This window comes from Branchiostoma belcheri, unplaced genomic scaffold (assembly GCF_001625305.1).
Source record: "Branchiostoma belcheri isolate BF01 breed outbred unplaced genomic scaffold, Haploidv18h27 scaffold98, whole genome shotgun sequence".
Classification (NCBI taxonomy): domain Eukaryota; kingdom Metazoa; phylum Chordata; class Leptocardii; order Amphioxiformes; family Branchiostomatidae; genus Branchiostoma; species Branchiostoma belcheri.
Genome location: NW_017804664.1, coordinates 1,238,286 through 1,263,057, shown reverse-complemented (window position 1 = coordinate 1,263,057; position 24,772 = coordinate 1,238,286). Strand labels below are relative to the sequence as shown.

Sequence of the window (24,772 nt, the reverse complement as noted above, 5' to 3'; positions counted from 1 at the left end):
GCATATGTTTGAGACAATATGCATACCCTATAATATTTGGTTTGGTGTATTTTTGTTTCAATAAAAAGAGATATGAAATGAGAGCTAAATGATATTTAAGAAACACTCATTGCGCACTGTTATAGTTTGAGACAATCGTGATTCGCATTCATAGTGCTCTGACTTTCCCAACAGTTAGTTTTCTTTAGCACCTTTTTTTTCAAATGGGAGAGAGGAAGTAGTTGCCTTGCGTTCAATATTTGCATGCTAGTAAAGTTATATCCGATTGCATTTAATTAAAATTGACATTTATATTTATTACAAACATGTAGGTTCCGAGTTACCATCTTTTTTAATAATGATAACTTCAAGTGAAGCTAGATATAGGATAGATATTGGTTCAGCAAAATGTAAGATTTTGTGTCGTGTGTTCCAGAACAAGTGTTTACTTTTATTTTACTTTTATATTTCAGAAGGAAATCCCTCACCTAAAGGGGAAGGTCGGTGCGAAATTATTTAACCTTTTTTTTCGTCACATGTCTGTAGCAGTATAACAATAGTTTCTATAATATTGTTTGAAGATTATTATTTTTTCTTTCGAGGCAGAAACTTTCTTACAAAGTTCTGTCCTGATTCTATCCTGTAGGTGACTACGGGGATCTTACAAAAGTTGACGCCACGGGAACATCAGAACAGACAGCCAAGCAGGACAAGTTGAAAATTAAAGGTAAAAGGAATCTAATTCTTTTTTATTATTTCTGTCTTTATTCAGAATTTCCATTCATTTGTCTTAGCAATTAGAAGAGTTATATTGAAGAGAATTTGTTTAATATCTTACCAGTATGGAGATTTTGGTTAATATCTTACCAGCAAAACGCTTTTATAGGAGAAGCTGCATCACAGAAGATGGCAAAGACAGACAAGAAGAATGTTGATAAGTACAAGGACATCATCAAGAAAGTGGCAAAAGAAAAGAAGATCGACCCAGCCATTATAGCAGCTATAATCAGCCGGGAGACCCGCGGAGGCACTCTACTGGATAACAATGGGTGGGGAGATAACGGCAATGGGTTTGGACTTATGCAGGTGTGGATGATTTTCACCGTTCATGTGTCAAAAACGTACCTTACACTGAAATATCTTCCGTGAAAAAAGCTACCATGATCTAACTATGTGCATAACATCCAAACTTAGAACTGATTCGAGTGCCAAAAGTTTTCCTTAATATTGCAAAATATAAGTATTCATGAACGTTCAACAAATACCATGATACATAGAGTATGACATCAGCCTATGTCCCTTACACTATTTTTTTAAGTTTTTGCTCCATTAGGGTCAATATACATTGGAATAGTGTGGTTTACACTGGCTGAATAAATGACTAGAATACTGGATACTAACCCCTATAACTGCACTGGATGCCTTTAAATTATGAAGTAAATAAGTGTCCAAGGCCTACCTCATTTGCAGACTTTTCAAAGCAGCTGCGTTATTTTTGTGATTTATTGGGAGAGAAATTGAGTTGTATCTGCAAATTCATATTAACAGACCATTACTGTTTATAGTATGAATTTAAAGCTGCATTTCTTTTAGAGGTCATAGCTGACCAAAACCACTGCTTGATTCAGCAAACAAAAAAATGGTGTTTATTGTTATGACATTTTGTTTGTATGAAAATATTGCCACTCAGGTTGATAAGAATTCACACACACCGCAAGGAGGCTCTACGAGTATTGAACATATCCGCCAGGGCACAGACATCCTCATCGAAAATATTAAGACAATACAAAGGAAATTCCCCAAATGGACAAAAGAACAGCAGCTGAAAGGTTAGTGTCTAACAATATACCATTTTGAATACAAAAGAGTTCAACGATCCCAAACCTTCGCCAAATGATCTTATTTCTTTGATTAACCTAGTATCCTAATTTTGATTTTATTGCGTGTGCGAATGTCATCCATATAGAATGAATGACAACCTTTATTGTGCATTTTTGCCACACTGGGCTAAGTAAAGGTCGAAAGAAAACATGATGAAAAGATTTATACAGAATAAAACTAGCTATCAAAAATTCAACATAAATCCAACTTCTCGCTTTTCAGTTATAGTAGAGATAAATGATCAGATATGTTTTTCAATGGAAGGTTTGTCAAGTCGCATTAGGAATATAAACTTAAATTTCTACAGTGCTCAAGTGTATGAAGTACAAGGAAATAGGTTTTGTACAAATCTATACAGATCATTTTTCTCTTTACTAATATGCGTATACTTTGATTACCTCCATGAAATGTGTCATGGAGGTTATATTTTCAGTTGCGTTTATCTGTCCGTCCGTCCGTCCGTCCTTCCGTCTGTCTGTTGGTCAACAAGATAACTCAAGAACGCCTGGATGGATTGGTTTCATACTTGGTGTGTTGGTAGGGTGTGACAAAAACTGGAAATGATAAGATTTTGGTCCCCCTAGTGGCTTCCCTTGGTACTGCAGCGCAACTTCCGGTTTTGATATCTCGCGATCTGGACATGCTAGGGTCATGAAATTTTGATGGAAGGTAGCTCTCGTGCTTGGGAAGAAGTCTTATGAGTTTGGGCCCCCTAGCGGCTTGTTCTGGAACTGCAGGGCACTTTCTGGCGAAATGTTTAAAAGCCAATAAGTCCAGACAGGAACAACATATTTTCATTATTTTTGGTGTGTAGGTAGCTGAGAGAGAGATGTACATAATTAAATGTAAATTATGCAAATGAGGACTTTATTTGCATAATTAATGAGGAAATTCTATAATTACAGTGTTTTACATAATACTATGTAGCCTATGGCAGGCGGAACTTCAACAGATACTAATTATGCAAATGATGACCTAATTTGCATAATTAATGTGAAAATTCTATGATTTCGTAATGGTGAATGATGAGAATGCCATACTTGGGACATCTGTAAGTTAATCAAAAGTTAACATACATCACGATGCATATATCATGTTAATGCAGAGGTCATTTGAACAATTAAAGAAGAAATTTACATTTACATATCAAGATCATATTTCATGGAGGTATGAGATCTCGGAATTCTAGTTTACTTTGTTTTTATTATACATAATAGCTACATTTTTTAACGTCAGATACTATATATTTTTGCCTTAGGTTATTGTAGTAATAAAACGTCTCATTAATAAAATGCCCCTTCCTTTGTCTTAGTTATAACAATTCCCAATTTTTTTTTTTTTATAAACAGGGGGCATTTCAGCGTACAATGCTGGACCCGGCAATGTGCAAACCTATGAGAACATGGACGTGGGTACAACAGGAAACGACTATGCTAATGATGTAGTGGAAAGAGCGAAATGGTACAATCAAAATGGATATTAGATTCAACATCATCAAGTTAAACTGAACTTAAACGACCTGTATATGTAGTTGTTTTTAATCGTTTCAGATAATATACATAGTTCTGTGCTTATAGTATAATTAAGCTAACATTATGTACGTGATAATAATACGTAATTTTTTAATTATGCAGCTTGGACGTTATATGCATTTACTCGAATTGCTGTATAGATCACAGCGATGGTGATTATAGTTTAACATTGTGCAGTATTTTACACGATATACATGTAAATCACGGATAAAATCAGTATTTTTTTACCTCAAAGAGAATAATGCTGGTTTAAAGTTTAATGTAACTACAATGGAATAGTAGATTTTAACTATTAATTATTATTCATATTAACATTATTATTACTATTAAAATTGTTCTAGATCATTATGTCATTTGTCAAACATACATGTAGAACATTGTTATTAAATCAAATTAAACTATATTAGTACCAAATGGATTGACGTGTTGTCATTGTTTTTATTGTCAAACTGACCCATTGGCAATATATTACAAATAATTTCATCATTGTTTACACTTAATGGACACTTAAATATGGACACGTATAATATTTTTACTTTAGATATCCTCTTTAGACTTCAAAATACGCTGCTATCAATATATTTTCTTGTTAACGTGGAGGTTGATGTCTAATTCAGTGGCACAAATAGAATGTTTAAAATCAGTTACACGTCAAATGGAATGGTTAAATAAAAATCAGTTCCTGAACATTTCTGATTTTCATTCCATTTTTTTACATTTCATAATCATATATCTGTTAATTATGTGTCTTTAAAGATCATATGACTTCTCTACATGACATGCCAAGATTACTTCACAGCAGCAATGGCGTCTGCTGTCATTGTGCTGCTGTGCATGACAGTATGGTGCTGTGCTGGAGGCTCCACAGTCAGATGGACCGCCCCTGCTGGAGGCAGCTGGTCACAACAAGACAACTGGGAAGGACAAAAGGTTCCTGCACCTGATGATGATGTCGTCATAGAACTAGGTAAACACAACCTGACACACACCAAATGCATCATTTTCAAGTCAAATCATTCTTTTCAATAATTTCATCAGGCTAGTGAATGGATTAAGGTATGTGTTACTGCCTTGTATACGTTGTTATGTACGAGTATAAGATGCAATTATATTAGTTATATAAAGCAATACATTTGGAATTGTATGCAACACTATGTTTTTACAATGCCTCTGTATGTCACAATTGATTTATGCCCGCGACTTCATTGTTACAGTAACATCCCGAAAAGAACAAATTTTTGATTTTAAAAGGAATTCTTGTTGGCACTAGAATGCAGAAATGACATAAAAGAGTGCTGATAATTTTACTTTTACCAATATGTCTGAAGATGAAGTTGAGGAAGGGTACAGAAGTCTCGGTTGCTGGAGGGACAGTTCAAATCGGGCCATACCAATACTGGAAGGGGAAGATCCTCGCCTGGATGGACATTACCAAGCACGGGTCAATGCCACTGAAAAGTGTTTCCAAGTCGCACGATCTCGCGGCTTCAGCGTGTTTGCTGTCCAAAATGGTGGTCAGTGTTTTGGGTCAGCAAATGGCCAAAACACATACACGAGATATGGAACATCGTCAGCTTGCGGCCAGGATGGAGAAGGAGGATATTATGCAAATGAAGTTTATCAAATCAAAGGTACATTAATGTCTTCTTTTAGTGAAGACGACTGATATTTTTCATATTTGAACTTTGATAGATCAATTTTGCATTGCATCATCATTTGGAGTAAAATCAGACAATTTTCTGCATTAGAACAGTAATTATGAAATCTATTCCTGCCTTTTTGTTATTCATTGATATATTCCGTTTTTTGCCAAACCCCTCACCTCATTTCCAGTTGAAATTGAATTTAGCCTTGCTTATGCCTTCTAGCTTTTCCAATCACCGTAAGAGTTGACAGCGACACACAAATCCGGAATCTCCACACATTCCCGAACATAACCCTTGAAGTCGTCAATTCGCTTACCGTAAACGGAAACATGCAAGTGGATGGGCAACTTACCTTGTTTACCAGCGATTCAAACAAGGGAATAGAAGTGGGAAACATGGCGCGAGTAAAGGGAAGCTTTCACTGGATGGCTGGAAAGTTCAGTAGTCGTGCACGAGGACAGCTCCATGTAGAAGAGAGGATGCAGCTAAACCCGGGCTGGGGAAACAGACACCTTGATGCCCGATTGTCAGGTACAGAACTGTACATCCATGGAGAGGCGTTGGTCGAAGGAAGTTCTTCCTCTGGCAGGCTGTACATCTCAAATGGGGCGAAGCTGATAGTAACGGAAGGAGCTACTCTAAACATGACTGGCATCTTATCCTTGCTGAAGGAAAATACAGGCAGTATCGTCAACAATGGATCCTTGAATATACACTCCACTGGCACTGTATCAGTTGTACCGACCATCTACAGCATCGGGGATGTCCAGGTGCTCAAAGGGGTTTTCTCTTGCACAGGGTCAAGTACATGGCAAAACGTAATCTGGGTTTTATCAGAAGCCACGCTAAAGTTATCGGGGGGTACTCACACGTTGCAGCAATCATCCACTCTGCTTGGTTCTGGCAATCTGGACGTGGGGGCCCGAGTAACAGTTCTAAGCAAAGACGTACAGGTAAAAAATATTCGCGTCAGTGGTGGGACTTTGGACCTATACACAGCTTCAAGTGAACTCACTGTCGCTAAGATTGAAGTAGCAAGCAGAGGTGTGTTCAACATCCATAGTAGCGGAAACTCATCCGATTGGCTGCCGCTGCACGTTCCAGAGGTTATTCTTCAATCCAACAACTATGATTACGCGACAACTACATTGAACTGTGAAAGAAATCTACGGACTAAAAGGTACAATTACATTCAAATTTGTCATAAATTCCTGTAAATACTGTATATGATTTGGAGTATTTCATTATACTAGAGTTGTGATGATATTGAAAGATAACGTTTTTTTAAACATGAGTTTTGCATTTAATATATTAACCTGAGTTTCTCATCTGAAAATATCAACGAATTGTTCATCATTAACCTGGTCATCCTTGTGTTTAAGGCTGCACATGGCATCGGGAAGATACCAAACTGGACTCCTGTTCAAAGTGATGGGTGACGTGGCAGTAGCTGAAAATTGGAGTTGGAACGGAGGAACAATTCAAAGCAGTGGCCCAGTGACTATCAGCGGATCACTCTTGATTGAAGGTTCCACAGACGGAACTGCGAAAGTACCGGTGATGTATCTGAATGGACCAGTGACGACCAGAGGTTCGCAAACAATTAACATCAACCACGGTGGAAAGATATTCAACTCTGCAGGCAACGTAGTCTCGATCCGTGGAAGCCTCAACCTTCGGGGAAGCGGTTATTTCCAAAACAATGGTGAAGTCAAGGTCGAGCAATCATCGCCTGGTACAGCGTCCATTGCCCTGTCCTCGTTTGATAATTTTGGACAAACTACAGTGTCGGGTACCCCTGGATCTGGACTCAGCATTAGCATAAACCATGGCCTGACAGGGACGTACCACGTGTCCGAGAACAATGTTCTCACCATTGTCGGCTCATCCACCTATGTAGGCAGCGTTCTGAAGGATGCTGTACTGACTGGTGGAGGATCGCTCCAAGTGAATGGACCAGAGGTTGGTTTCAAGTCCATCCAAGTCAGCGACGTATCAGTCACAGCCGGAACAGTCTACATCGGGTCCGAACAACGCCAAAGCATCCCCAGTCTGAAGGTAACAAGAGGGCTCGTTGTGCTTGACGAGTCGTCGTCAGCAACAGAAATAGATGATCTGGTTGTCACAGGGGGAGAGGTGACGTTCAACAGACCAACAACAGTACACGATGTTGAAGTCAGAAGCGGGGTATTGAGTGGTGACAGTGACATTAATGTAAACGGAACATTTGTCTGGACCGGAGGGACATTAGCAGGCAGACTTGGCAGCCGGATGACCATCAACGGGAACATTCAAGTGGCACCCTCTGGAACCCTGTATCTCAACCGTTACCTTGTCCTGAAAGGGAAGTCTGACTGGGTCACAACTAATCTGAATCTTGTCCTGACAAGGGTGTTTGAGATTTCCTCAGGAGCGTCGTTAAGCATCCATGGCGGGGGCATGGTCTTCACCAGCTCATCAAGTGATGAGAACGGTGCACTGCAGAACTACGGGCATATCATCATCGATGCACCCTACCAGGACTTACGTATCAACACACAGTTCCGGAACTACGCATCCATCCAGATACAGCATGGCAACCTCTTCTTCCAGAGGTCCTCGGTAATGGCTGATGCTATGATAAACTCAGCAGACAAGAGTAAGATCGTGATATCGGATGGGAACCATGAGATCGTCACTGATGGAACCCCTGGCATACAAGAGTGGCAATCGACATTGGAGGTGACTTCTTTTTATTCCATTTCATTGAAATGTTGTTAAATAGAAATTGCAAAATAAACAGCTCTTGACAACTGTAGATGATATAATAAATGTAAATATTTACAATTTTTATTTTGTCTAGCTAATAATTAAGAAAGTTGGCAATACAACATGTATTGTACGTTATATTTTTGCTTAATTTTAATATTTGCAGCTCCCTTAGGGAGGCAATAGTCAAAGTGATTTGTATCAATTATAGGACAGAGCCGTACTGCTGCAGACATTCTAATTTGTAAGTTACTAGTTATTAGGTCATCACCACTCTCTTAACTCTTTTATGATATAGGCTTACTACTAAAATGTATTATGTAGGAGATTTATTGAATATTAAAAAATGTGTCTGGTGACTGCGTTTATATTTTGTAGGTAACTAATGGAAACATGTGGAGCAAGAACATCGTTTGGTCTACAATAAACCTGAGAAGGGGAAATGTTCACCTGGACCTTTCTGGTAGTTCGGCATCGATGGATTCCATCAGTGTGACAGGCGGATCCCTCCAAATCACCAGCACCACTCCCAGCAGTGACACACCGACACTGACCGTTCACAACTCGGTAACAGTCACCAACGGGCAACTGAAACTTCTGGGAGTTAACTGCAATGTGAAACATCTGACGATTTCCCACCAGAATGCAAGGATCGAGATTGAAAGAAATCTAGAGATTAAAGACACGTTCCTCTGGGATGCTGGAACACTGGCTGGCACTGCGTTTGCAGATTGTGAAATCGTGAGTAGATTCTTTACAACTTGTTTTCAACATTAAGGTGATTTGCCATTCACCACTAATAATGTACTAGTTAATCCAATTTTGTTAGTATCAAATATTTCTGTTGTAAAGTGATCAAAAGGTTGATTTTGTCTTGTGCAGCAAGATATATCAAGCAATAGCTTTAATTACTGTTTGGGTGTTCTGATTGCAATGTTACAAAAATTCATAATTAGATAAACTGTATATTATGACAATTGATAACAATGACGCAGTGTTCAATGGGTGAAAAATGCGGATTATGCCATAATATTATCTAACAAAAGAAAATAATTCTATTTTTAGTCACGTACATCTGTACCTGGAACCCTGACTGTAACTGGAAATGGTGTGCGATATTTGAGGACACAATCTATGTCCATTCAAGGCAATGGCCAATGGTTTGGGCAAGGTCAGCTGAGACTGGACAGCGCTGCCGAACTGCTAATAGCAGAAGGTGCAAGTTTTGAGCACCAAGGGGGAGGTTCGTGTAGTTTGATTTCCTCGTGTATTCATTGAATTGCAACTGCTAATGCTGAGGTCGCATATTCAAACCGGGGCCCGGCCGGGCTGTTTGGATTAGCGAAAAATTAACAATTTATATAATGGATATACGCAGATATTTCCCATTGTTAATATTTTCAACTTTTTTTTTTTTGCTTGGTTGTCTTTTCGTTCCAGAAGACTGCCCGGTCGGGCCCCGGTTCGGAAATGTGACCTCAGCCTTAATTGCAGATGTCACTATTCATGGGTGAACCTAGCACGTAATTTAGCCACTAGCGTTTCATATAATGTTATAAATGTGACTTTTGTGGCAACGAAACATTCCTTCTGAATGATGGTACCTGCTTGTTTTCAGGCACATATACTTCACAGGACAACCTTGCTCGAGTAGTGAACAAGGGGACCTATAAATTGTTCTCCCACAGTGATGTCAACATGGATGTCAAATTTCAGAACACTGGTCAGCTATATGTACCAGACACGGCAACCCTATCATTTAGGGGTGGGTAAAGTTACTTTTTTTGTTCACTTTACTTTATTTTACTTTACTTTACCATTTCTACCTTCAAAAATTCATTGTGTTTAATTTTTTAATCATAAGTTTTCTACCTGAAATTGTCGAAAATGGTGCAAATGACGACGGCATATTTGGATAAAAGATTTACTTCATTGGTAACGGCAACGCTACCTGCCAACTGCTGCCTTGAAGGCATTTCTTAAACCAATGGACATGCCTTGAATTAGATTAAACTGAATAAGATTCGACTAAAAGTCATTTGATTTACGAAGCACGTGGCTACTAACGTCGTACTGACAGCAATATGAACACTAACTAAGAATCCCCTTACCGTGTCCTAACTTACAGCTGATGCTCAATTAAGAGGACAGCTTCAAGCTGATAAAGGATCTGAACTTCATCTCTTGGGAGGCTCGCATCTTATCATCGATGAAGCCTCAACCTTCCGGGGTAAGTTAAAATTTCCCATACATGCTAGGTGTAAAACGGAAACTTGTTAATTACACTTAGGGCAGATTGATTTTGTACGATTTCCACTTGTACCCAATTTCCACGATGTTACTACTGCTAAGTTGGTGTTATGATTGTACATTTTGGTAGACATGTATGCTGTGCAATTCAATCGTGTATACTAACATATACATGTAGCTGTACACATTTATACATGTACATATATTTTAACATTGTACATCATATGGTTTATATGGTGGGAGGGTGGGAGGATGGGCAAATACCATTGTCTTTGTGATAGGTAGGAGTCAAATGTTTTGAAAATCTAGTATTATTTACCTACAGGTAAGCTATCATCGATGAGCACGTCAGTGGTATTCTACTCAAACGGATCGTTAGAAGACATTCAAGTAGGTGCAGGACAGACTACGCTGAAGACTCAACTTTTGTCGATGAATGTTTCCAAACTGTCTGTTAATGGAGGTCATTTAACAGTAGAACCATTTCGTCCCTCAAACAGTCCAACAGAACTGTTTGTAGAAAATGCAGATATTGTATCTGGGGCATTGGAATTAAACGTACAAACTGAGGTCAGATACCTGTCACAAACAGGAGGGTCCGTACGGGGAAGTTTTGATATCATTGCTGAAGAGTTTGAATGGTCGAGTGGAAATGTCATTGGAGACCTAGGTATTAAATTGTCAGTTAAACACCTGAAATGCTTGGGTACAGGAACAAAGACACTACAACAGCGCTCACTGACATTACAACAATCCGGAACATTTGTTGGGGATGCAGCTGGAGTCATAGACATAAACGGACATGGCAACTTTGTTATTGCCAAGGAAGCAAATTTAATGATTACGGCAGGAGTCACCATACATTCAGACCTGGGCATGTTTGAAAACAAAGGAGTGTTAATAAATGCTCTTCAGAGCAATGGGAAGGTGCTTACAGTCAATGGTCACTTTCGAAATACAGGAATAGTGAAGTGCCTTGATGACACATTGATGAAAGTATCAGGAACAGGCAAGTGGGAGGGTGCTCTGACAACCGGATCGAATGCTACTGTAGAAATTGCCGAAGGACATCATTTGTTCTTGTCAAGTTTTGAGGTCAACGGTACAGGAAAGCTGGTGGTTAGCAGTGGATCTGTCACCATGCACGCATGCAGCGTGTCGGCAGCTGTGATGCAGATATCTGCACCGGTCTACATCCACGGAGAGAACCGCTGCTTCATCCAGTCCCTTCTTGTCACAGAGAATGGTGTCTTTATTACCAACAGCCCTTCGTCCGTGGGGCAAGTCCAGCAGAATGGAGGTGTTGTTCGTGCCCTTTCTTCTCTAACAGTCGCCGAGTACGATCTTGTTAGAGGGACCCTTCAAAGTCACAATGTAACAGAGGTTGACCAACTGCAGTGGTCCTCTGGTACGATAACTGGAGGGAAACTGTACGCTGGTACTTTAATGTTAACACAAGGGACAGAGAAAATTGCCTCACAAGTCACGGTTGTTGTCTTAAAGAGTTGTGTGTGGGCGGAAGAATTTGATCAGACGCTGGGTCTTCGTGGAAATTCAGCGTTGATCATTTCACAGCGAGCATCGATGGATGTAAACGGCATCGCGGCACTCTCTAGTGAGACCAGCGACAGCTACCGAGGTAGGCTTGAAAACCATGGACAAATCAACGTTAAACAAGCATTCACATCTTCAGCAGAGTTTATCAACTTTGGAAACTTAAGTGTATCCGAAGGGACAATGTTGGTCACCAAGAAAAGTGAAAATAGGGGCTACATCAAAATCGGGCGAAATTCTGAAGTCAAACTGAGGGATCATTTCTCTTACCCATCATCAGTCATTGAAGGGGATGGCAAGCTGACACTGACTCAAGGTACAATTCGGCTATCAACTGATACTTTAAAACAGAATACCATCCATGTAACCGGGGCTATTGTCTCTATTGTGTTGACTTCTGGACATGCCTTTTCGCCAAAGGAGGTGAGGATTACAGGTGGACAAGTTGACTTTCTTGGCAACAAGGATAATAACTTTGAACTGGAGTCACTGGCAATAGCTGGAGGCACAGTGAAGATACATAGGCCCTGCAACATTTCAAAGCTAGCAATGACGGGCGGTTCTCTCAGTATCATGGCTCCCACTGACCTCGCAGAGTTTGACTTCTTTGCCGGACAATTGGTTGGAGTGTCAGATCTAGGTTCTTTGACTGTTAACATGCTTATGCTGCACAATTACAAGAACAAAGATGGCACTGGGAAGATCTTGCAGGCAATTGTGATGGAAATCCGTCAGCAATTCCGTTGGTTGGCTCCCATCAATGAGGATACCGTAGGGATGCAAGACGGGAGTGTGATCCGCCTGCTGTCTGACTGTGAAACCACGTTACAAGGACAGCTGGAATTTCAGGGAAATTCTGAAACGATTCAGAATAATGGGGATTTCGTGGTGTATGGTTCTGAGGAGAACCTTCCCCACAGAACAACATCAATTCGTATTGGCCCCCACTTCAACAACGCTGGAACAGTTTGGGTACAAGAGTCAACTATGGTATCCTTTCAGTCTACAGCTCACATCTCTGGAAGCATGGTGGCTTACAGAAATGCAAATGTCGAGTTTGTCAATCACTACAGTACGGCATCGCAGAACATAACAGGAGGTCGTCTCACTGTCCGAAATTCCAACCTCTGGATTATGTCAAACAATTTCACAACAATAAACATTAACTCAGGCGGACATGTCAACTTTGTCAGCACTGCAGATCCGGTTCATGATAGCTTTGTTGAAGAGGTCAGTCTAATTAGAGGGTCCGTCAATTTTAATTCAGATGTATCTATTGGTGTTTTTGAGGTAACAGGTGGGACGGTCAAATCAACATCACCTAATGGTGTTATTCGGTCACAACAGTTGACGTTTCATGAGGACACCGAATCATCCACCATTGAAGACTGCAACGTTTCAGGAAGAGGGATACATTTCATTGGCTCAAATGTGGCTTTGATGACAAGTTCTCTACACATTCAGCACAGTGGGGTCGCTCGCAATTCTGTTCAACTAGACATGCTCAATTCATCGGTACTGGTAGAAGAGGGTGCTACCTTAGCAATAAAGCACAAGATGGCGGTAAGAAAAACAGGAGTAGAAGAGTCATCAATCTTGGACGTTACAGGCACAGTTCATGTTGAGGGTCCTCAATTTGTGAGCTCTGCAGTCGTTGTTCTCCAAACCACAGGAAAATTCACGGTAACAAAAGACTCAAGTGAACTTGATATCCACATAACTGGCAGAAGTTCTGGTACGTTCAACATTAACTGTACAGATCCTACAATCACCATCAGAGGACCAGGTGATCTTGTCCTGGATAAAGGATCATTCATTGGCCCAAATGCAATGATCAACGTGCATGGCGGTCATGCTGTGATAACGACAGGAATTGAACACCAACTACTAGAGGGCAGTGGGCTTAAAATCACGCTACAAGGCACTGGATCTATGACGTTAAATAGTTCTCAATTCAGTGAGACCTCAAACCCATTCACAGTCAATGAAGTAATGCTTAAGTCACTGTCCAGCAACTTATATCTGTCAGAAGCAATACCGAAAGTGCAGAAGATGATTATTGCTGGCGGCCAAGTCCATGGTAATGCTGAGTTTGACACAGTTATACTTCAGTCCAACATTCGCCTTACTGACTGCAGCTTTGACATAGATCACCTCATCATCCGTGGAGGTAACAACGATGACAAAGAAATACAGGCTAGCAAAATCAGCATTCTTAGGTCACTCCGAGTAGAAACTGATGCAACAATAACTTTGTCTCAGGCTTCTGTCCTTCGATTGGCATCATCGGCCACTTTTACAATGGAGAACGCATTGGAGATTACAGCATCGGATGTAGGCAGTGAAGCGTCTTGGTTTTTAAATGAAGGAAGAATCGCTGTATCACTTGGAGCTGGCAGGATACTTAGCATTGGGGCCAAGTTCAACCATAGCGGAGAACTTTTAATCGAAGATGGTCACTTAACAATGAGCAACGACAGCTTCATTCAAGGAAGTCAACAAGTTGGTACTAGCAGCAGGTTGACTCTATCTGCAGGCGTTCATCGGATAGAAAGAGGTTCTTCTTGTCTTGTGCAAGGAAAACTGCTGGTGGAAAGCGCAGCTTTTGTGGAAATAGATTCTGACGACATGAGTATAGAGAGTGTAACATCACATGGATCTGTTACTCTACGAGGTACGTTAGATACACGTTTGGTCTATTGTTGAACCACAAAAGCCATACGCTAAATGAGAGAAGTCTTATTTGGAAGGGGCTACAGACAATTTACAATTTGAATTTTCAATACAATTGACTTAGTAAATGTAACTTATGAATGTGAGAAACAACTTGCAAATTTTTTTTTGGCAACTTGTATCTTAAATTTTATAGGCTTTGTAAATATGCATTTTAAACCTTTTCACGATATAAGATACAAAACAAGACAGTTAAAAACAATACGTTAATAATTAATTTGTGTTAAGTTTACCCAATATTATGAATGCTCTAAGTTAAAATAACCTTTTCTAAAGAAAAATTATATTCGAATTTAAAGTACAATCATCTGTATTGTGAATAATATTTTATCATTGTGGATAATAATCATCCATGTCCTTACTATTTTCAGGTGAAACATGTATCTCTGGTTTGGAGTTGTCAGAGGGTAACTTTGAAGTGGGTGGAAACGCCGGATTTGGTATGTAAACATATTTTATCACGGCCAGGCCAAAACTAGTTGTCACTGAAGAACTGTACTTGCATTAAAGCTGACAACTGTACTAAGTCTTCCAAAAAAAACTGAAGAAAGGTATTTACATTAAATTTTCGATTGGATCCCATATGGTAGCATATAATCATAATACCTAGTCTCAATTCATAAGCGTGTTAAATATCAATGTACAAATTAATGATTACACCTCATCAACAATTTACTGTGATTATAAACATATTATGAAAATGCTCTGTATATTTTAAGAGGTGTCATATAAATACAGAAATTTTACATATTAAAACCCAAATTACTGTTCACCTTAGCGACACACATTCAATAAAACATTACCTAGGTTTCATTCCCAATGGTATTACTTATGTCTTTAACACATACCTTTAAAAACCACAGGAGCATTAGACATGAAGACAGGAACTCTGTCTGTTAAGGGCGACATGACAGTGAACGGTCCAGTCAAGTGGCAGTCTGGGACGATCCATTTGTCAGCAGGGTCCTCTCTCACGGTCAACGGAGATTTCATCCAGGCTATCTCCGATGGTGAGCTGGAAAATCAAGGAGGAACATTTACTATATCTCCAGGTAAAACTGAGTCCATGGTATTGGCTATACCTTAAAGATGTGGGCAAGTCATATAACTACCACTTTGAGCTATTCCACAGTTACAAGTACGCATACATTGTAAGTTGTCACCATGAGTTGTAAGCTAAGGTAAAAGTATAAGGCCCTTGAACATTCTTTTTCTACATGCCAGTGGCCTTAAATTATGAACAATGCATCTCACACACCTTAACTCTACCAATTTTAGAATTAAAATGTGAATTTTATTTCGCATCATTGCGCATTTGTTTCCATGTAATGTGTTCTATGCATGTTTTGTATATTTTGAACCAAGTACGATTAGCAATTAGGCCTTTACAAATCTTTAATGAAGAGAAATCATGAAGATAAAACATACAATATAAATGCCACTTGTATATGCCACCACTTGGTTTTATAATTGTAGTTAAGAATGTTTTGCGTAATGACTGTATTGAATTCTTATTGTTTAGCCAATTCCTGTGGAGTTCACACAGACTGCACAAGTTGTCAGGAAGGAGGAGACTGTTCCTGGTACCCAACAGCAAACCTTTGTGTCCAGAATACTATTGCAGGTCCCTCTTCGTGTTCAGCACGACATTGCAAGCAGAGTGAGTTTTTTATTCTTTGTAATATTAATGTGAATTTTTCACTGAATATGTCATGCATTTGCCCACTGACTTCTATAACTCAACCGCCTTCAGGCTCTGCTATGAGAAAAGTATTATTCTAAAATATTAAGATATCAATTATGGTGAATAATGGTACATTTTGAAACCAAATGTTGCAACCACATTCTTAACAATATATAATATTCTATTTAATATATAATGTTCTGTTTGAAGAAAATGCTTATATTATTACATTTGTGTAGAATTGGCATGCAGCAACTTCGGAACAACAGAGGCATGCAGCAGCCAGCAGAACTGTACATGGTGTGTGGCCTCGGACATGTGTGTACAGCACGAGCAATGTCCCTCAGCTGCTGCGTTCTGGACCAACTCCGCAGGAGGCGAATGGCACGCTGCATCCAACTGGTTCAACGATACAATCCCAGGGGAGGGCAGCGATGCTTTCCTAACCAGCCTCTCTGAAGACTACGAGGTAAGAATCACGAATGCAATCAGCCTGCAAGCGTTAGAAATTGGCAGCCAGTGCGACCATACGTTCAGTCAAGGTTGCGACACAATGCAGACACTCACTGTGCAGAGGGATTTGCAAGTGGACCGTTTACTCGTTCGCAGAAATGCACGGCTAATTCTAGGAGGTGGCAATCTGGTCATTGGAAGTAGTTTAACTGTGGAGGGAAGGATGGACTGGAGACAGGGTACCATTCGTGGTGACGGAAGGATAAACATAATGGGAGAGTTAACCATACATCAAGACTGTTATTACTGCCATAAGAGCCTTCAAGTCCCATTGGAAAGCTACGGGAGGATCACCCTGCAAACCACTAGTAACTCCCTCACAATGAGCCCTCAAGTTAACATCACAAATGCCGGCGAAATCATTATCAAAAACAATGGAGTAATCAATGGCGGCACCATCTATAATGAAGGGCTCATCTATTCGACCACACCCACTGCAAACATCAATTCAAACATGGTGCAAAGTGGCCACCTTGTCTTACAACAGTCCAGACTGCAACTAGGTGGAGATGCAGAATTTTCTGGACCAAACAATTTTGACCAGGACAGTGAGCTGGTGTTGAAATCAGGTACCCATGTGTTTTCTTTTGGAAGTACGGTACCATCATCCCTTACACTGGAAGGAGGGACAACAACTATCAATACCACAGGCAACACGATCCGAAGTCTCCACCTCAAGAACAGTGCAACCGTTCGATCTGACAAGGAACTTCAAGTAGAAAACATTTACCTTGAAAGGGGCACTCTGCTGGGCAATGGGGATTACCAGATCAATACTTTTAGATGGAGGGAAGGAAACATCGAGGGCATGAAGAGTATTTTAGTTACCAAGGAGATGTCGTTTCTCGATGACAGGTATTATTACTACCAGAGGAAGACAATGGCAGAATCAACAATTTCGCTGCAGGGCCGTGCTTTAGTCCAAGGAAGCCAAGCTACGCTGACTATGAGCAGAAATGCAAGTTTTGAGGTGATTTCTTCAGGAGAAATCCATGTGCCTCTCAGTACAACCCTATCTTTACGGTGTTCAGATGGAACATGTAGAACAACGAACAATGGGTATTTGGATGTCATTGGCAACTTGGTGATATCTACAGACCTCGCAAGTAGAGGAAGTGTAGCAGTGGATGGTCGGGTTGACTTGTCAGGAAATTCAGAATTTGAAAGTGGCAAAATCTGGGTCGGCAGTTCTGGGACATTTCATTTGGCTGGCAATCAGAAGGATGTCAGCATAGGTGCATTGGTGGGAGTAGACATATATGGAACTCTGTCAGTATCAGTCGGGGTCGTCGTCGTATCTTCACAGAAAATAGCATACATAAAGAACATACACTGTAGTGGTGGCCACGTACGATTCACAAACACAACAAACCTGAAAACTATTGGAACTGTCTATGTGAGAAATAGTCAGATTACACTACAGACTGGCGATGCAACAGGGCTAAACGTTGGGAAAATTGAGGGAAGGTACAGTGGAAACGTAATTTTGGCATCACCAACCACTGTTTCGGTCATTGTGCTGCAAGAAAACTCTAGTCCTGGAGCAACTATACGTCTCGATTCACCAAAACATGTCTACAAGGTTTTAGATTCTGTGACTTTGAATGACGGTCAACATCAAATCGTAGGAACAGTTGACGATGGAGGAACTAAACCCACCTTGTATATTGAAGGTCAGATGAACTTGCAGCATTACTATCGACACTTCTACTTTCAAAATGTGGATGTGTCTATTAGTGGGACTCTTTCTCACACTTGTCGAGACAATCGTAACTACGGCGTCTACTTGGTCGATGGCAGCATTCTTACAGTTGAAGAATCCGGTCTAGCGGAAGTAGGTGGCTGTAACTGGCTACATTCTGGATCACTTCCAACGTCCTTTACCAACAATGGCGTGCTAAAATTCCATGACGACCCAACATCGATCCACACTACGTTTGTCCAGAATGGTACAATGTACACAACAACCAATACAAACCTTCATCTGTATGGCCAAAGCATCCTTCAAGGGAACGTTACCATTGGTAAAAATGCTGCTGTGAACTTTAGGGGTGGTTCACAGCATCACATTCTCAGCGACGCTATGCATGAAGACTCATCCACTCTCAACCTCCTAGATGACAACACCGTCTTAAACGTGTCCACCAACGACCTGCGGTTATCTAAAGTCAAAGTCGACTCCCAAGGAGGACGTCTGCTGTTGTTCAGCAGGAGTGATGCTGGAAGTGTAAACCTCTTAGAGTTGAGAAGAGGAAGCATTCAGATCGGCTTCAGCCAACTGACAACTGATGAGATCTTTCTGACTACAGGTTAGAAGAATTCACATTTATTTTGGCATTGGTAGTGACAAACACCACACATAATGCTTCTGTGAATGTTTCTGTCACAGAAACATTCTGGAATTATGTGTAGCATAGCGAATATTCACCCAAAATATACAAAAGTATTGAGTTGATGGAGGTGCATGCATGTCTACTATATTCTTATGATGGCTTACATAATATATGCCAGCTTAGTGTAACGTAGTTGAAACAATATTGTAGTTGAAGAAAATTTAAGGTAGTCAGAGAAGTTGGTGGTAAAAGTTTTCAAATCAGATAGAAAAGTACAGTATCACTTTCAATGGTGTATTTTCTCTTCTTTTGTTTCAGGAGAGATATCCGGATATGATGCACTAGTGTGGACACGCAAAATTACCCTGCACGACACTTATCGAGACAGCTTTGTGCGTGTAGCAAACCTCACCATAACAGAAAAGCTGCTCATTTCAAAAAATTATCCGAGTTACAATCGCCAAGTAACAATCGACAGCTTCGTCACAATACTTCATTCGGCCACGCTGGTGGCAGTTACACGTTTCACCATATACGGAGAAGGGGAGATCCGTAACGAGGGGACATTTCTCATTGACAGTACAGATGACCAGTGGCTAGACATTAGGGTACGATTTGTTAACTATGGGCACCTTCAAGTAACGAACAGACTTGTATTAAGCAATGGTGGAAGCAGTCATGGAAAAATTTACATGATGCCAACTGCAAAGTTGTACTTCAGGTCAAGTAAAATATACAACCTGACAAACGCAGGGGAAATAGTTGGTTCTGGAACTATATATGTGGACAGCGATGACCCAGTGGTATACCTTGGTGGCAAAGATGATTCTATGGAAAATCCTGGCAAAGATATAGGGTTGGTGGTAACCAGAGGCAAGTGCTACGTGGACTTCACACAGGCTCGAAAACTTGTACAACGAATGTCAATATCTGGCGGATCAATTGACATCACAGCAAGTACGAGCGATCCACCATATATTACGGAAGTGAACTTTCTCGCAGACTGGAACTACAATGTATTATTTACTTGTAACATCGGAACAAGTGTGTCCATTGGGAAACTGACGCTCAGACAGTATCGTACTACTGGTCACTTTGGACACGGATGTGGAGTTGTAGCTTCTAACATGATCTGGTATTCAGGAATCATTAACATACCAGCCTACTTCCACGTGATTGGCCACTTAGATATAAAACAAGACAGGGGTTACAAAAGGATAATCGCCACTAACATGACAATAACAGCAACAGCAGTGGCCGACGCCGACTCCACAATTTTGATGTCAGATGGGTCTAAGATCGACATTAACGGGTCGTTTTCCACGTACAGTAATTTGCGTTTTCAGAAGGAAGGAAGCGGAACTCCCCGGTTAGTAATAGGTGGCCAGCTACGACTGCTACAGAGAGACAAGACAATGACTGTGACGCCGGGAATTTCAGTTATCAATAATGGGAACATTGAAGTTTTACATGGTACACTGTCAATACCGTCCACTGAGTGTAACAGCGGTACATTTGTTGTGGCTAAAGATGCGTTGATACATTTCAACAGTGGACTGACACAGTTAGGAAGTGACTGTAACATCGACATTTCTGGTGTAAGCATCGCAGGCAATAGTCGACTTGAGATACTTGAAAATGGGAACATTTGGCAGCACATTACCATTACGAGTGGAACTCTTGCTCTTAACCCGAACAGTAACATAACAGTTGAGACCTTAAATTTGAATGGTAATGTCCAGATTTCCGGCCAGTTTAGGGTCAGAAAGTTTAACTTAAACCACCAGGGCAACATGGAAGTGACTGGACTGGTTATCATCACAGAGGAGATGGTGTGGAGTGGAGGAAGTCTGATGTCAAACCAGGTACAAGTAGATGGGAATCTTTACCTGACTTCTTCCTCTACCAAATATTTGCGCTCCGGGACGATAGTCGCAACAGGAACCGTTACTTTAACAAATCCGCAGACATTGGTCATGCAAGGGGATGCCAGGTTTGAATTACAGGGTTCAATGGCAGTACATGAGAGTCTACGATTTTCAGGCACAAGTCAGAATTCTTTCCTGAATGCTGGACTCATTAACGTCCAGGCTGGATTAAATCAATATGGACTGGTTGTAGATGTGAACTTCGACAGCCCGGGAGTAGTTGTAGTAGAGAGCGGGAAGATGAAAGTTGGTGACAATAACAGAGATATAATGTCGAATGTTCATGGCAATCTAACGATCAAAGAGCAAGCAATCTTAGAGATGGGCTATGGAGAATTCACGTTTACAAACCGATCAATCCTCAACGTAGGTGGGACTATATCCATTGCCTCAGCCCAAGTTAAAGTCTACAGTGCGGACAGAAGCGTAAGAATCAGCAACATAAAAATGACAAGTTCTGGAACATTGGAGACAACAGCGAAGGACGTATCCATACACACTGCAGAAATCTGTTCTGGGACACTGTGGATTCACAGGAGCGCAAAGATAGAAACCTTACAGATATGCGGGGGGCGCCTTAGACCCGGAAAGTCTGTAAATGTTACAGAGTTATTGATAACTTCAGGAGATGTATTCAGTAGTAGCGCGCGGCCAAAAATCGTCGCAAGGCGCATGGGATGGGGTGCCGGCAGAGTCTGGGCAAACGACGGGACTACCGCCATGACAATACAGGTAGATGAGCGCCTACATGTCTTTGGAACGAGCAGTAAGTATGAAGAGTATGACACCGTTATCCGCGTCAACGGACAGTTTACAATGATTTCGGGAGGGAATTTGTACATGTCCCGTGGAGCTATAATACAACTAAATACAGACAGTACTGCGTCAATGCACCACGGTTACATGAGAACACAGTATAACCCACCCGGTCGGCTCACAAACATGGGGGATCTAACCATCGGAGAGTACTCAAAAGCTACAACCGTTGAACTCGCCGTCCAGTTTCAAATGCTTGGAAAGTTATCAATCAAACATGGCCGAATTCGCATAGCTTCTGGCGGTCGACTTTCTGGCAGCACCGAGCTTTTCAACGATGGAAGATTCGAAGTGACAGGTGGGACACTGACCGCAACAGGTGCAAGCATATCTGGACCAGGAGATTTGTACGTTTCTGGGGGTATCCTCTCTCTAGATGGAGGCGAAGTGCACTCCCCTATATCCATTACAAGTGGAACGCTCCAGGTCCCCACGGATAACCGTGTCACCACTCGTGGAGCAGTTAGGATACATGGAGGGACTCTAACTGTAGACGGTTACCTCGAGTGTCTCCAAGATGTACGTTACATTTCAGGGTCCTTGTCAGGAACTGGTATTGTCAGGCTTGGCAACCAGTCTAAGATACTAGTCATGTCGACACAGTCTTCGGATAGGCGCACCACATCCGTTCGTAGTCTTCAGATATTTGGGCTGTTAGAGGTCAGCTCTTCTCTTGAGGTTAGAAGTCCCGGGGTGGTAAGAAACGAGGAAGAAGGACGGATTCAAATGACAAGAAGTGGGGCAATCACTGGAACTGGACGGGTCGAGAATTATGGAAGACTTAGCGCAGGGAACATGCATCCTGATATAGCTGCCAGAATTTCTTCAAAATTCGAAAACTTCTGGGTTGTTGAGCCGGAAAATTCCAGCTTGATACTCGAATCCTCCACAGCTACTCACAAGATATCATCAAGAGTGTTGGGAGGAGTGGCCACGTGGAGAAATGGAGTGACATTAGGCGGAGTCACTGAGGGTAGTGTCGTTATACAAGGGAATTGTCACGTCGGGCAAGCAACAGTATTCAATGGCAACATCACATGGGAGTCAGGGACCATCTCTCTCCAAGAAGACCAGTGTTCTACAAGATGGTATGATTCATCTAAAATCATGAGATCAGACTGCTCTGAGAAATATGTGCTAAACACCGGGGACATCATACTAGAGACTTCATCAGATAAGACTTTATCTGCTGGTGTAGATCTTGTCAACAAGGGAAACATCAAATGGTTTTCGGGAAAGATGATAGTTGGTGGAAATGTGAAAAATCTCGCTGGTGGAAAGTTTGAAATTACAGACGAGTCCAATACAGATCATCATATCTGGCAGAATAGTGGAAATACTCTTGACAACAATGGCGTTCTTCTAGTAATAAACACACGCTGTCTTTTCCAAGATAGGTACGGGAATAGACGAGGGTCACTTCACAACAAAGGGAGTTTGTCTCTTCGCGAAGAATCCTTCTTACAAATTGACACTTTGACAAGTGGCGGTGATGGTGCCTATTTTGAAATGTCAATGGAATCTACAGTCACTGCTGCACAAATCATCGTCGAAAGCGGTACAGCATACCTCCAGGGTCAGATAAATAGTAGAGTACATGTCAGTGGTGGAAAGCTCAATGTAGGTGGGCCTAACACAATTGGATCACTGTCTATTGAAGGTAGTCTCTTCATGTCAAATACAAGTGTCCTGGAAGTTGATCTGCTTAGTCCACTACCTTCTGTTGTGTCAGACACTTTGACCATTTCCTCTGATATTGAGCTGCATGGTAAACTTGCTGTTACCTGGAGCTCTGATGTTCCTGCCCCAAACAATATGGACTCTTTCCCTATCATAGCATACGGAGGGAGCTGTCGAATAGATGGCCTCGTAACGGTCGCCCTCGATGATAACGTCAACTTTAACACGACATGTGGAGAGTCCTTTCTGACTGTAACAGTCATCCGCTAATAAAGTTCAGCAACAAGACTAAGAGACAACGAGAAAGGTTTTGACAAGATCCAAGCTCTAGAGCCACCTAAAATATTTCTAGTACAGGAATCAAATTTTGGGTTCTTTTTTAATATTTTGTTTAGATTTTGCGTAATATATTTACTTTCCTGATAACATGTAGAGACTATCATATACTGTAAGCTCTAGACAAATTTGCGTACCAGTGTTGTTTTCCGTATTAAGGGATGTATTTAGCAAAGTAATGTGTATGTACCATAAACTAGGGTGTAATGTTTTCTTACTTCGTTGTAATTACTCAACTTTATTACAATTATTCAGCATAGAATAGACATGTGATTACACTTGTTATTTGCCAGTTCACCTAATAGGGCACGATACTTAGCATCGAATATTTACATAATTGTACTCGATGTATGATGATGATATAAAATCTCATATCGACGGAAAAATATTCATACATGTATATTAAAACTTTTTTGTCATTTTTTTGTTTGTTTTTGAAAGCCTCTCGGAGTCGGAGATGACTATACGAGAATAAAACTTTATGTTATCACCATTTTATTTGTTCATTTCTCTTTTTGTTCAACATTCCCATATTCGCTCAAAGACGAAACAGAAACCATTATTAATAGTTACATTTGTTATAAATATCGTTCAATTCATCCTTTTCTAATCCCATGCCTTGTAAGCTTCCCCAAACGACTTAACAGAAACTGTATCGATTGACAGATCTCACCATGATTCTGAATAGCAAAGTTCTTTTTATCACAACCATTTATTTTTTTCACGAGCCGACGTTTCGATGACTGTCTGTTATCTTCATTAGGGCAATACTGACTGGTTTACTATGCACTGCCACTAGCTGTTACTTGGTGCATAGTGCACTAAAGGTGTTAAATAGTTCATAGTGCACTTAAGCTAGTCTTTTCTGTCTACAATACATTCCGAAACGTAGTGTAATTGTGACATACATACAAGGCACTGTTACATCATAGGGAAATATGCGGTTCCAAATGTAGTTTCTATATATAAGATTTGTTAACTGGCAATACTGAGCTATCACAATCCCAAAAAGAAATTATTAAAAGTCTTGTTACATATGTATTGTTAGGAGTCGGCTAGTAACGAGAAATAAATGGTTGTGATAAAAAGAACTTTGCTATTCAGTCGTTTACCAACCTGATAAAATTATTCAGTTATTGTAGCAATTGGCAATAGCCTT

General features: G+C 40.7%; 1 protein-coding gene across 1 annotated transcript in view; it reads left to right on the top strand.

Annotated features, from left to right (window-relative positions):
* Nucleotides 1-24,306, top strand: part of LOC109462037 — a 55,024-nt gene extending 30,718 nt beyond the window's left edge. Inside the window, exons 43-59 of the mRNA XM_019758533.1 lie at nucleotides 453-479; nucleotides 626-706; nucleotides 866-1,065; nucleotides 1,670-1,808; nucleotides 4,192-4,359; nucleotides 4,721-5,023; nucleotides 5,261-6,218; nucleotides 6,421-7,759; nucleotides 8,165-8,527; nucleotides 8,852-9,029; nucleotides 9,405-9,551; nucleotides 9,915-10,016; nucleotides 10,362-14,264; nucleotides 14,695-14,763; nucleotides 15,187-15,375; nucleotides 16,247-18,829; nucleotides 19,172-24,306. Coding sequence (XP_019614092.1) covers nucleotides 453-479; nucleotides 626-706; nucleotides 866-1,065; nucleotides 1,670-1,808; nucleotides 4,192-4,359; nucleotides 4,721-5,023; nucleotides 5,261-6,218; nucleotides 6,421-7,759; nucleotides 8,165-8,527; nucleotides 8,852-9,029; nucleotides 9,405-9,551; nucleotides 9,915-10,016; nucleotides 10,362-14,264; nucleotides 14,695-14,763; nucleotides 15,187-15,375; nucleotides 16,247-18,829; nucleotides 19,172-23,547 — 15,125 coding nt within the window. The 3' untranslated portion in view covers nucleotides 23,548-24,306. The remainder of the gene's footprint in view (nucleotides 1-452; nucleotides 480-625; nucleotides 707-865; nucleotides 1,066-1,669; nucleotides 1,809-4,191; nucleotides 4,360-4,720; nucleotides 5,024-5,260; nucleotides 6,219-6,420; nucleotides 7,760-8,164; nucleotides 8,528-8,851; nucleotides 9,030-9,404; nucleotides 9,552-9,914; nucleotides 10,017-10,361; nucleotides 14,265-14,694; nucleotides 14,764-15,186; nucleotides 15,376-16,246; nucleotides 18,830-19,171) is intronic.
* Nucleotides 24,307-24,772: the final 466 nt, after the last annotated feature.